This window comes from Tuber melanosporum (genome assembly GCF_000151645.1).
Source record: "Tuber melanosporum whole genome shotgun sequence assembly, scaffold_61, strain Mel28".
Lineage (NCBI taxonomy): Eukaryota > Fungi > Ascomycota > Pezizomycetes > Pezizales > Tuberaceae > Tuber > Tuber melanosporum.
Window position 1 is genome coordinate 1 of NW_003299108.1, and position 13,795 is coordinate 13,795.

At 46.7% G+C, this 13,795-nt stretch overlaps 3 protein-coding genes; 1 reads left to right on the forward strand and 2 right to left on the reverse strand.

Annotated features, from left to right (window-relative positions):
• Window positions 1-385: 385 nt before the first annotated feature.
• GSTUM_00009828001 (uncharacterized protein) lies at window positions 386-4,108 on the forward strand (the record flags this gene model as incomplete). XM_002840938.2 has 7 exons in its annotated part: window positions 386-578; window positions 679-1,219; window positions 1,339-1,365; window positions 1,402-1,568; window positions 1,625-2,211; window positions 2,269-2,779; window positions 2,837-4,108. 7 exons carry the CDS (start codon window positions 386-388, stop codon window positions 3,193-3,195), a joined length of 2,385 nt encoding a protein of 794 aa, XP_002840984.1. The 3' UTR covers window positions 3,196-4,108.
• Window positions 4,109-8,143: 4,035 nt separating this feature from the next.
• Window positions 8,144-8,738, reverse strand: GSTUM_00009830001 (60S ribosomal protein L29). XM_002840939.2 has 4 exons: window positions 8,641-8,738; window positions 8,482-8,566; window positions 8,395-8,425; window positions 8,144-8,311 (listed from the first exon to the last, which is right to left on the reverse strand). Exons 1-4 carry the CDS (start codon window positions 8,684-8,686, stop codon window positions 8,276-8,278), a joined length of 198 nt encoding a protein of 65 aa, XP_002840985.1. The 5' UTR covers window positions 8,687-8,738; the 3' UTR covers window positions 8,144-8,275.
• Window positions 8,739-9,170: 432 nt separating this feature from the next.
• On the reverse strand, window positions 9,171-10,879 carry GSTUM_00009831001 (uncharacterized protein). XM_002840940.2 has 4 exons: window positions 10,519-10,879; window positions 10,338-10,424; window positions 9,546-10,274; window positions 9,171-9,486 (listed from the first exon to the last, which is right to left on the reverse strand). Exons 1-4 carry the CDS (start codon window positions 10,620-10,622, stop codon window positions 9,384-9,386), a joined length of 1,023 nt encoding a protein of 340 aa, XP_002840986.1. The 5' UTR covers window positions 10,623-10,879; the 3' UTR covers window positions 9,171-9,383.
• Window positions 10,880-13,795: the final 2,916 nt, after the last annotated feature.

Below are 13,795 nucleotides of genomic sequence, written 5' to 3' on the forward strand. Positions count from 1 at the left end.
TTTCCGTTAGTAGCTTTATCGTCGCTAGCTTACCTTCTTTTAGACGAGAAGGCGAGAGGAAAAAGGGAGAGAGAGGGAGTTGCTAAACGAATTTAATAAATCCACTCGTCCGATCTGTTTGCCTATTCTAATCACACTTCTACTTCGTTCTCGTCCCCCACCCTTCTCCGCTCCCTTCACCCCTGTCGCTCGCTATTTCATTTCCTCTCTTTCTATTCTTTCTTTTCGCCATTCTCCCTCGGCACCGACGATAGCATAATCCAACCTTCCCTCAAATCTCAACTGTCCAGTATTTTCGCGGGCATTGTCTACTTTCACGTGCAGTAGGATCTATTTTAGTCTTTGCCGGCGGTCGCTGTTCGGCGCCAACCCCTCCGCCATGATGATGCATCAGGTGGATTACAACGTCGTATATGTGGACCGTCGGGCTCGGCGAGATAGAGTACAGCACCGGGATGATTTGTTGCCATCGCCTATTTCGTCCGGACCCGAATCATCGGATGGGAACGACGAAGCACAGAACGAAAACGAGGAGGTCATTCATAACCTACAATGTTTGCTTTCGGCCTTTAATTCTGGTTCGTATCCCACTTCCCCCTCCCCATTTCCTTTCCACTCAAGGTATGGAGAGGGGAGGTGAAGGGAAGAATAATTCTGATGGTGATGTTTTTAAAATAGTGACAATTTGTACAACTGGGACTTCCTGCGTATCGGTGCTTTCGGATGTCGACAGAAACGACCCGACGCCTACACTTGTTTTATTAGATATTCCATGGCAACCTCAACCGGAGGAGGATATCGTCGGTCATGAAGGGAGGCATGATTCCGGGATCGCTGCTGACATGCTATACGGGCTTCCCCTGCTGAAGTTTATCTGCAATGAGGTTGACGCCTTACGTATGTCGAGTTTGGTTGTCCCGGTTACCTTCTTGACCAATCGAGAGCCTGCAGCCGCCAATGGGACTCTTCCAAACCAAATTTGCTGGTCAACTACCGAGACGGAACGATGTTGCGAGGAGCGGGAGCTCAAGTGTATTGATAATGGTGCCGTTGACGTACTGGTTAGTCCGATTCCGAGGGAGAGGGCAAAGGTAATGTATATGCATTGCTATCGTGCTAGGAAGAATGTGCAAAAGTCACGTAGGGTCTCATGGGTTGGAATTGATGAGCAAAAGCCCGTACGGGAAGCGAGCGACTATGCTTATTTGAGGGAAAAGATGTTTGTCGAATGGCTTTTCCGCGGCACCTGGGGAATCGGGCGGCTAACGGTTTTAGGGTTTCGGAATTAATGACGGACATCTGTAGGCCCAAGAGGACAAAGTTGTTTTCCCGTGGAAGGTATGCTTACTTTTATCGTTGTGGTCCGTGTCTGCGGGGCCCCTTGACTGATAATATCAGCAGCCATATGCGTATTTCTTCTGGCAATATTGAAAAGATCCAGCTTGCCATTGGCAGTTGGAACTTTTCCGCCCATGATTTCAGTGACGAAGAGCTTGTGCATTGTGCTAAGCTAATGCTGGAGCACGCTTTGGAAATGCCGGAGGTCGAGGCTTATCGGATCTCGTCAGGTATGGTCACAAGCATCGCATGTTCCCACGGGATTTGAGTTTAATTGGTGGAACAGATCGCATCGTGGACTTCTTGACCGCGTGTCGGGCCGCATATAACCCAAAGATACCTTACCACAATTTTAGGCACGTGGTGGATGTTTTACAGGCCGTCTTCTATTTCCTATTACAATTGAGGGCCTTACCACCATACAGTCCGGGCGAGCCTGTGGGGCTTGGGCCACCGCCTGCTAGGAGCCTGAGCCACCTGCTCACGCCTCTAGACGCGCTTACTCTCCTGGTGGTCGCTGTTGGCCACGATGTTGGTCATCCTGGGGTGAACAATGCCTTCCTGATCACCCTGAAGGCGCCGCTCGCCCAGGTATATAATGATCGTTCTGTTTTGGAATCTTTCCATTGCGCTGCTTTCTCTCAGGTATTGCGGAGGTACTGGCCAAAGACAGTAGAGCTTAGGAAATCGATAATAGATATGATATTAGCAACGGATATGGGGTTGCATTTTGATTACATGGGGCGGTTGGACGAGATGAAGGAGAAAGTTCTGAAGGATGGTGGAATGGACTCGTTGAAAGACCAGGCTATCTCGGATTATAGGACCCTCGTCTGCGCTCTGCTAATCAAGTGTGCTGATATTAGCAATGTGGTTTGTTACCTAAAATTCCTTTTTTGGGAAGGCGCGTGGAATACTAATCTTTTGCAGGCACGAACACATGAGTGCTCTTCCCAGTGGGCTAAAATTCTGATTGAAGAGTTTGCCCGCCAGGCGACCATGGAAAGTGATCTTGGAATATCATCATCACCGGTCGCTCCGCCTGTCACTGGGTCTGTTCTTGCCCTTGCAAAGTCACAGGTGGGATTTATGACTTTGTTTGCTTTGCCTTTATTTATTTCCTTGAGCGAAGTTCTGCCAGAGATGCAGTTCAGTGTGGATGTCTTGATAGCAAACAAGGCGATGTGGCAAACAGAGATCGAAACCATCACCTCAGCATCGGATGGAATCGTGGATAAGATGTTTGGCAACAGCAATGGACCGGCGCCGGGATCGCTATCGACAAGCGCCGGCAGTAAGCAGGGTGGTGAAGATTTGGGGGACGGTCGGTTGGGCGGCAGCCACGGAACGCATGTTCTAGGGCCAGTGGTAATGGAGTCGTCTACCACTTTCCAATCATCAGGTAATCTTGGTGGAGGTGGAAGTGAGGCGCGCTTGAATGGTAATTCCCACCAATCTAGCCTTGGCTCATCACGAATTGATTCACCACCAAGGTCAGTTCTGGCTCTTGAACCAGGCGTTCAAGCGTCGGCTGAACAGCCTACGGTCACGGTTGTGGTGACGCAACCGAAAACGCTCTCGCCTGACCCGCACGCGCTCCTCGACGAGAAGAGGCCCACCCATCAGTATTCATCCGAACATCTTGGAACCCAGGAACCCCCCGAACAGGACATCCCCGATCGCCCCAGGTCGAGCCCACCGGATCTGGGCGACCACTCGAGTGAGCACTCGTGCTCGAAGGCCTGCTGCGGACCGACGGCTGTTGTGTCGACAAGCACGATACAGCGCCGTCCGTCCAGCTTTTTCAAGAGAGTCAAATTATGGAAGAGTTGGCGGAAGGAAACAAGTGAAGCATGACTACATGGCAGTGACAATAATAACCACGGCGATGGCAAAAACAATAACAGTAGCAATGGTAATGGCAACAAGGAGGGCACGGGGGGGATATTCTTTGATTCAAAAGCAATATCTGTGCAAGAAATCTCGTCCCCTCTGACCCCAACGCATCCACTCGCTCCACCGCCCTTCGAACACCCGCTTCCACCACCGCCTCCACCTCCAACACTTCTACCGACTCACGTGGTGCAAATGCTCGGCATCCGAAAAAGAAAAAGTTTTCATTGTTTCTAGTTCCTCTTTTTTGCCCTTGTTTTTATTTCCCGCTAACAAAACCCTTTGCTTAGACCTTTTTTCCTCTCTTTTTCTTCTCTTCTCTTTAAAAGGAGGGTTTTTCCGGTTTTTTTCCTTTCTGTTATGGGTCTGGTGTAGGTCTTTGTTCTTTAGGCGTTCTTTCCTTCTTCCTTTTTATATCCTTCACTGCCCCTTTTTGTGCTATTCCCAACCGCTCACCCACAGCGGGAAACGAAAACTTGCCACTGGATTTGGGCATTTTGTTCTTCCTTCTATTCTATTCCTTTTCCGTTTCGTATCGATGGGCTGGGATTAGAATGGGTTGGCTTTGCTCGGGGACTGGTGGGGACAGGGCGAACCGGGGGACGAAAGAGGGCTGGACTACTACTACTTGTTTAGGCTGGGTTGAATATACTATTCTATGATTTTTTGCTGACAGACACAATCAATCTGATATTTTCAACCTATTCTTGTACTGTACACTCTTTTCTCTTTCTCTTTTCTTCCAAGCTCAACGGAGGGATGGGCGGGTGGGTGGAAGGTGTTTAGCATGTGACCATGATCGGTTGATTGGATGTCTTTTCTCCCCTCATGTTGTGTATTTGTAGGACAGGGTAGGGCTATTTCTGTGGTTTTGTGATGTGGGTGGGGTGTATAACTGCCTGTGCTGACGGGTTGTTTTATATATGGGGTCGGGTGTTCTGTCCCCCCATTTTTTTTGTGGATTTGGTCTGATTCATGGATTGTCACTCGGTTGCTTGATTGGGTTGGACCATGAAGGCGGCTTTGGGTGAGCCGGGGGAGGGAGAAGGGACAATGCGTTGAAGGCGCTATGGGTTGCATATATACCATAACTATCAAAATGGCTATCTTGTGGCATGACAATTTACAGGCACTTGAGTAGTGTGGAGGGAGATTTACCCTCATGTCCTGGTTACCCCACCCTGTAATAGAGCTGGTATGATAGGTGGGTAGCTCAAGAAGGTTGCGATGCTGGCTCTGATGTGGTGGCTTCGGCTGGGCACTATGACATCTATTATCAAACACGCACTACGTCAAGCACACAAGCACACCATAATCCCACCTCCATCGTACACGTCACGATTCATTTAGCTCGTGACGGGGAGAATAGTGTGCCTGCCTGCTGCCTGCCCGCCTGCCCGCCCGCCTGTTTACTTGCCTGCTCGCCCGGGGAACACGCACGAGGGAAGAAGTCTATCCTATCCTATCCTATCCCGTGGAATCTCCAATGACGGCCCTGCAAGTATCGAAACAATCACACACCCCATCCATGCCTCTCCCTACTTGTACACACCAAACCCTGCCTCCCACAACGAACCCCACCAGCACACCCTGCCAGAAGTATACTTACCGATCAACTAGCCAACCAATCCACGAAACATGCTTTCCCCGTACGCCCACACCAAAAAACCAAATTTAATCTTGGAGTTATCAGAATGGAAAGTATTCCGTCGAACACAAACGGAATCACTTGGTTATAAGGGTGGCTGGTGGTAGTGAAGTAAGGTGAGACAAGGGACTGCGGGGGGGAGGTTTCCCCTTTCCCTTTTCCTATCTAACTGTGTTGGTGATGGAGGATGGATCATTGGGTATCACTCGTGTGTGCTCGAGCGGTTGGATTCGGGAAAGTTATTATGACGATAATTAGGAATTAGGAGTGAACGGAGGTGAGTTTGGGTTTCTCACTTTTTTATTTTTTACTTTTTTTACTTTTTTCACCTTTTTTTCAGTTCTATTTCCGTCCCCCATTCTCTCTCTCCCATTTTTCCGGTTTCTCATCTCTCTGCTTGTTTTTTTTGTTGGGAGGTGTTTTGTGCTAGGTACTGGGGAGAGGAATGGATGGATGGATGGATGGGTGTTTTTTTTTTTTTTTTTTTGTTATTTTTTGCTTTGTGCATGCATGGTAAATAGATGACCTCTCTCTCGCTTCCTTCCTTTCTCTACTGCATCCTGGAAGTGGTAGTTTTGTGGTGCGCTAGACCGTTAGTGACTCCTCGGTGCCGGGAATTGCTGACAGGATTCGAGTTCTAGAGCATCGGATAGGTGTGTCATGTGTGTGTAGGGGGGAGGGGAGGGGGGGGGGTATTATAGTGGTGGTAATGGTCTTCACTGCGGTATCCAGCTGGAGCTTAACTCGAGCTGGGGAAAACCTTATGATGATGAAATGCCTATCGTACCCGGTTGAGTTCTTTTTTTTTTTTTTTTTTTTTTGAATCTCCTATCTTTTCTCTCGCTCTCCCCAAAGAAAACAAAACGATCAAAAAATAAATGAATATTATCATACAGGATCGCTTCTAGTTCGTACCCACTTTCCCTATACGAAAAACGTGTTTAAGTTAGATGGGTAAGATAACACACCCCCACAGCTATTATCTATCACAGAGAGTCAAGTACCGTAAGTGACTCCGACCTAAAGAGGTACGATACTCGGATAACCTACGAGTACTCACCTACCTAGCTATACCTATGTCGCATACATACTCACCCACCCATCTCACACAAGAGCGATTCATTCAAAAACCAAGAATTAATCACTGACGGAAGAAAGAAAAAAAAAAAAAAAATTCTGGAACACCCCCCCCCCTTAAACCGTTTCTTAAAAGTATAGTATACCGGCTCACGCACCGGCCTTGCAGATGGTTACGTGGAGGCACGGTAACTCAACTCCCGCGTTGCGGGGAGAGAGAGGAAAGGGGGAGGGGGGGGAGTTATCAAGAATTTGACAAGGGGAGTTATATATATAAGTAAAAATTTTGAGAAAGTCTTGGCGAACACGGTCTTGTGTTTATGGTGCTGTAATGTGCTAGTACAGTTGTGGTATCGCTTTTGGTGTATGAATAAATTAAATTTTTTTTAACCTCTCCTTTTTTTTCTCCTTTAACTCGTATTTCTCTCTCGAGGAAGAGCTAAATTATGATGGGTGGGTGGGTATTATTAGATAATATGGAGGTTTTTTGATTTCATCCCGTTTTTCTGGGGAAAAACACTTTTTTATTTTATTTTCAATGTATCCAACCTATCAGTACTCGTAGACTACATGCAATTCCACCCGCTAACTTAACTTATACGACTTATTATTATTGTTATCACAACGACCCCACCACTCGGCACCTCATACCAGTACTAGCGAGAATAATGGACGAGGTTAGGTGAAGTAAGTAAGTAAGGATCATATCATACCGGCTTTGACGTAGTCTAGGTAGTTAGGTAGGTAGGTAGGTAGGTAGGTAGGTAGGTAGGTAGGTAGTCTACTAGGTGGTGAGCTTTCCGGGAATGCAAGGACTTGGAAACTCTAGAGAGAGATCTGTGTGGTCTTTTTTCTTTTCTTTTTTCTTTCGTTCCGCGGAGTGTATGGTGGGTGGTGGTTGGTAAAATGGTGGGGTAAATTCTCTTTTTTTGCTTGGAATGTCCGGCGTGCATTATGGATGGGAGGAGGAGGAGAAGGAGAGGTTGGTTAGGGAGGGGGGGAGATCTGGGATTCGTTTGTGGGGGTTTGTTGTAGACTTGTTGGGCTTGAGCCTTGGTTGGTTGGTTGGTTTCGACCCGTTGCTGCGATCATTTCTCTGGTCTGGGGTTGCCGTAAGCGTGATAGTCTAGGTCTCTCTCTCCGGGGGGATGGGCTGCGTTATCGTGCTTATATCCGCCACGCTATGATGCATCGGGTTAAGAAGGAGGTCTATCTCACTGTAAAGTACTATATGTGCTTTCTTCTCTCAGAAAAGGGTATCCGTCCTTTTGGTGCTCGGTCCAAGAGATCTGGTTAGGAAAATGACGGGATCCGGAAGGTATCCTTCCTTAACTGGAAATTTGTTACAAGGGTTTCAAACTGAGACCTATTCCACCCACCTCCTGGCCGCTCTGACGAACCAGGGGGTAGGAGCCTACTCGCTGATAATTGGCACAATCGGAAACGGCCGCTGGCCCGTTTGGAAGTGTCTGATTGCAACTAATACATTATAAAGCGGTACTGTAATACTACGCTAATTTACATAATAGCCGTGGCCCAACACGTGTGGTGTCACAAAGAATGCGGTCCAGAGTATATGGTAATTGGAAGCTATTTACTTATTTCCCTGGGGGCCTGCGTTGTTTCGGTGTAACGACCAGTATTGCGGTCCGATGAGCGGGCGGTAATGCGCGACGCGGGAAGGAGAACAGGCCGAGAATGTACTATATGTGCGGAGATATCTCCGGGGGAAGGGTTCCAAAGCCTGGCGGAGGGAAGTCCAACCTAAAACCTATGCGTATTGTACAAGTATCTTATTCATATCTGGCACAATCCAACCAGGGCCCAAATCCCGAGATAGCCAAAAGCTTAAAACCGAGCTGGAGTGACCCTTCGTTCTAAACACCTTCTAATGCCTCGAATAACCGGGATGATATCAAGCATGTATCAAGTCCTCCATGCACGACGCGGACATATAATCCGCCCGGAAGTGTTTGGTAATGGACCTGACGTCAATCTCGGCACGAAAAGAAAAGTATTCCTTCAACTGGCAAAGATGGAGAGCCTCGCAGTTGTACACACTAATGCCTTTTTTCAAAACAAAACAGGAAAACCAACCAACCCCCTATTTTCCTCGACAAGTCCCCACAGGGTGATGAAGAGCAAGAAAGTCACAAACAAATTGATCACGAACGAATTGGTCGCGCATGCGCGGGAAATGTTTGACATTCTAAGGTCGCGTCCACCATTAATCCGTCATGCCATACCCCAGCCAAGTCAATTACTAAACTCCGCCCGAAAAAAAAAAAACCTGAAAGAGAGTCGGACCGTAAGATGTGTTTAGGCGGTCTCGCGTTTTCCCTCCTTGAGCTCTTTCTGTCGAGGAGTTAGTCACCGTTCGTACGAGCCCGTAGGATGCGGTTATTGGGGAGGGGGGTATAGATAGAGAGTGGGTGTACCAAGGCGTTCATAGTTCCGTGAAGAGCATGTCTGGCAACTCTATTAGCACGAGCGTCCATCAAAGGAAATTGGCAAGTAAGGCAAACCTGTGGTTCCTTCGGAATTTAGGATCGGTTCCCTTCAAGGAAGGATATCTATAGGTCTTTGGTTTCTTGATACCATTCCTGTGCGCTATTTTCCACCAACATCAAATTAGTTCCTCGGACCTCGCAGATCCCGCCCGAGCGAGACTCTCATGGAAATACCTTTCGCGCTGTTGTTATGCTGAGACGAGTTCTTAGACTTGGCCATTACGTGAGGCGGATGATAGCAGATGTGTTGTTGGTGATGATGCTTTTGCTTGTTCAGCGTTAGTATGAAGGTATGAAGGTTGGATTGGCAGTTGTGTGGAGGGAGTTGGTGTGGGGAGTCACAGTTAGGGCTTGGGCCCTGTGGCTAGTTGTGGGGTTGTTCGGTCTTGAAGTCTTGGCGGGACTAGGTTGCACAAACTGGCGAGCTGGGTCCCATGATATGCAGCCTTAACCTTCGGGTTCGGAGATTCAAGTATGAGGATCGTTACTGGGGGCTTCGCTTGACGATCACCACGAGGTTATAAGCAGAAAGTGATCCCTGATCTCTAAGCTAAGGTAATTTGAACCCTGGTTATGAGGGCGTGGATAGTCTGCCATAGCCCCCGGTATTGATATTGGGCTTGTCACCATCGTATTCAATGTGTTCCTGGATATCAATTGGGATTCACGATTTCTAGTAGATTTCACTTACGGGCGACACTGGATCTGACTATTTCTTTTTTTTCTTTTTCTTTGGCACTCGGCTAGCATGCTCTTACATTACTTTCCAATTCACCCAGTATCAAATAGATATCCAGCCAGTAAAACCCCCGCTAATAAAATAAATAAACAAAAACAAAACTATGAAGGCAAGCAATCATCTCTATCATAGAAAAGCAAAAGACTGTCTACCACCTATCATACATGAACCTAATCCCCTAAATTTTCACAACAAGCGGTAGAGTACCGGCAGCTTTAGCTAACCGCTTTGCCCGCATCTTCTTGAACCATCGGAACAACAGGATGAAGATCAATTCCATCCTAAAACACCCAAGTCAGCACCTATCCAGAAATACCAAATAATTTCCATGTAACCTTACCTCTCCTTGCTCATCATGAGAACACCCTGGACTAATAATCCTTTCACAAGCTGGGGTCCAATACCCTTGAACAGTCCCAGAGCCCCCTCCTTTTCAACAATCACCTTCATAACTTCCCCGAAGCTCTTGTATGCCTTCCTTCCTGGAGGAGGAGCACTCTGCAGCCCAACCTTGGCTACAATCAGTGGCTGGGTAGCTAGTGTTGCCAAACTTTTGCTAAGAGCACCGAGCAAGAAAGCCTCCCCAGGGCTCAACCTATCCCTTCCATTAAACAGAATCTGCTTCAATCGTTGGTAACACCCGTATGTGATCGCAGGATTAACAACCAATACAAGCGAAGCTTTCAACCCACGCCATAAACCCGATACACCATCTTCGCCGATGACTTCTTGGGCGGTAGCGAACAAACCAAGTGGTTCCGCACTGTACGGGCGGGTCTGTTGTCTGGTTGTCACGACGGCAACGGGGATAGTAAACAGCTGCGCTAGGGCTCCCGCTACTGCTCCTAGAGACAGTTCAACGGCGGTAGAAAGTGCACTGGTTGTCGATTTGCTCAGGTAGAAGTTCCGAACGAGAGTGTACCAGTAGAAATATGCGAAATTTGTGCTCGCAACGCCGATTAAGGAACCTATCATTCCAGTGTAAAGCCCATTGACGCCACTCTTTGCAATGATCTTCTGAATCGCGTCGATGGCGGAGGTGTAAATCTCCCCTTCTTCCTCGTCACACCTGGGAGAATTCCGGTTAGACTACTGTTCTCTGAGTGGAACCTATCTACAGTAAGAGGCTTACCTTGTCACATCCCCATTCTCCAACGACTTCTCGGTGTTTTTCGGTTTTCGCTTGACCTGAACCTGAACCTGAAGCTTTGTCTTTACTCTACCAACACCCCCCACCCTTCATTAACCTCTCATTTTTCTAAGTATTCCTACCCCACAAAAAAAAAAAAAAAGACCCAGAGAGAAGAACGTACATATCCAAGGGATAGACCGCAGCGTTCGCCAATACCGCACCTGTCGCACCTGCAAGAGCATACCCCCAGCTCGGCAGCGGGGTTTCCTTTGATTGCCCTGCCATCGTTTTGTAGAGAGCGTGCGGGAACAAAGAAAAGGAGAAATGAAGGCTATGATAAGGGCATCCGCACGGGCCCAAGAAAGCTGGTTGATGCGGACCCGCGCGGTACCGAGGTTGCTTGGGAATGTCTCGTGGGCATGTCCAAACTATGTCATTGTGGCGTTAACAGGGGGGATTGCTTGTGGCTTATGCGTGAAATGGGGAAGATATGAGTGAGATTGTGTGGGGCGGTGGTTACCCGGTACCGAGAGCTGCTCAATTACTCTGGGTAGTAAGTGTCTTGCAGACTCGAGGCTCGAGTATTTGATCGGCGGGTAGGGATTAAGAAAGTTTGTATAGTAGGCCATTTGCCCCGTAAACTCTTTGTCCAACACTGGGGGCTGCTGGGAGTGTATGTTTGCGAGTGAGAGCGTACGCTACTATTGTGGCGGATACCGTAGTGTGCAACGTTCGGTAAATTATCTTATAACCTTAGCCGGAGTCGGGTCCTACAGCCAATAAATTTAGCGTGGCGCCAAGATGGCCACAAGTACTGAGTACGATACCGTAGACTACCCGTAGATCACGATACGATATCAGCGATTACCTAACCCTAAGACTTCACTCTCCATAACTTACTGCAGCGATCATTTCCGTTGCAGCGAGTCTACTATGATATCAGAGTTTCTGTTCTAGGACTATCCCAACACCAAAATTCAAGCTATTTGAGCGCAGAAGGGATAAATGTCACCCTTTTGGACGTCGTGAGGAAAGCATTACTGTCGATGCTTGTTAGACGCAATGATCTTTGGAAAAATATTACTCATGAATCTTTCTCTGGCTTGCGTGGGGTAGCAATTAAAAAAGCTGTTATAGCCTGTCACTAAAGCTTCCGAAAATGGTGTTCTCATTTACTTACACTTGTTAAATGAGAATATAGAGTGATAATGGTATCGGGCTCGTTTGGGTGATTTGGGATTCATGGGTTGTCGGAGTGTCACTTTCAGTGTCCTCACAAGATCTACCCCTCATGATACTTCAGGGGCGATACCTCATGCTACTATTTATCCTCGAAAATCGTGAGCGCTTGCTAGATTGTAGCAAAGATTGATCAATTACTGTAGAGAGTCAAGTCTCAGGTACATAACAACCGTCCCTTAGCGTATCATGAGGAACTGTAAAAGATCGAAAGGTAAAATAAAACACTATGAAACAGCGTAGCTACTACCTAAGGGAAATGGGGTAATAGTAGAAGGGGAGGCACGCTTCAGTCATTTATCGTAATGATCTTCCAATTCTAGGAATTTCAAAAACCACAGAATTAATGCTGTTCAAGTCCACCTCTAAGTTTTTCTCCGAGTTTCCGCAGTAGCTTGCATGAATTCAGCCCAGTGAGACTCAATCCTAGCCCTTTTTCGATCCCTGGCTTTAAGTTGCCACTCCGCAAGGTTTGCCATGAAGTTCCTAAGTGCGGCTTCTAGGCTTTCGCGTGGTGAATTCAAGTTAGTATATTCCTAAATAAGTACATCTGCAGCCATAAATAATGGAGGGGAAATTCCAATCGTACATCTTCTTATCCTTTGGGTCGAGGTAATTGTATTTGCCAGGGGAGGCTTCAGCAAAGTAAACGGGGCCTAGATTTTCCATAAGGATCTTCTCAAGAAGTGCAGTCTTGGAACCGGCCCAGGGCGGAGGTCTATTGCAGAAAAGGGGCATGTTGTTAGCAAGATATTCACGGAGGACATCTCGAATGGTGTAAGTTGCCAAGATGGAGACATCCGCGCGCAGAGAGAAGAGCTTCATCGCTTTGTTCAAGCGGTCTGTAAGAGTGTGAGAACGGCGTCTCCCGATACCTCCGTTTGTAGTGGGCATCCCGAAGTCAATGATGAAGAGTGGAATGAGTTAGTGCGAATATCTGTTTAGAATTTGTTGTGTGTCAGAGTATGGCGTTGGGACGGAAAGGAAGGGGGTGTAGTGTTACGATAAAAAAGGAGGGGGATAAAGAAGGTGAGTATTATACGATAAGAACTAGTAGTGCCGGGTTTACCCTTCCGTAGATTTCTGGATTCAAGCGGAACCGCCCTTCTCCTCTTTCATTATTATAATTTATTTCTTATAAATATTATTATAGTAACATTGCACTCTCTCCTTCTCTAGTACTTGAAGTGAGGGAAATAAGAAAAGAGATGCCTAACTTACTTCTGGTGTTGGGAGCATTGCTATCATCTTGGAAGGGGATGCTAGCCTGTCGACTTTCGAGTCTGGAGCTAATTCTTTTTCAATTGGGAGTACAATTAATATATTCTCCTGGCTGTTTGGATTGCCAAATACGTATGTACTGAAAATGTGCGTTTTTCCGGCCGGGGTCAATGTATTCGACTTGGAGTTCTTATGGACTTGAAAGGATTAGGGGAGAGAAATTCATCTTCCTGTCATTCATTTCCAAGTATGTTGAATAGCCTATGTATAAAAAGGAAGCAGATATCCGTTGATCCTAAATAATGTTATTCACAAATATTTTCAAGAACCATCCTCTCTCTCTGCGCTTCGGAAACTGCTGTGGAGGAGGGTCATGGTTAGTGGGGTATTTTCTGTCGGTCGATGGGGTTTTACCCTGTGGAATTTCCTGTTTGGGAGACGTCTTGACGGGCAGGATTTCCTCCCTTATGCCCGTCTCATGTTTACAAGTTATACCGCATCCTTTTCACATCAGTTTTAATCATGCCAATCATCCATCTAAATCGGTTTTGACTCCAACTCTTTTGCTTCTTCTTTTATACCGTATTATGTTCTATGATATTATCAAGTTTCTATAAACTAGTCCAAAACAGATTAGTTTATAGCATAATGTTTCATTAGCTTTAATTCAAATATCGTAAAAACTCGAGTAATTGGACACTGTGCAAGACGGTTAAATTAAGGTGTGAAACCGCTGCTCATGTCTTGAAAGTGTCTTTAAGGTAAAAGAAAATTATAAATCAAAAACATCAGAACCTTACCTGAACCTCATAATATTGTGATTCCTGAACAAAATGTAAACCAATACACAATTAATTTCTAAATCACATTCTCTTTATCTAACAAAATATATTTCATAAAACCAGCAGCCTCCAGCCAGTATCCTCATGCCATCTCAGCCCTATGGCCGTTTACGCATTCAACCCAATCTCCCTCCACTGCCAGCAGAGCGATTATAT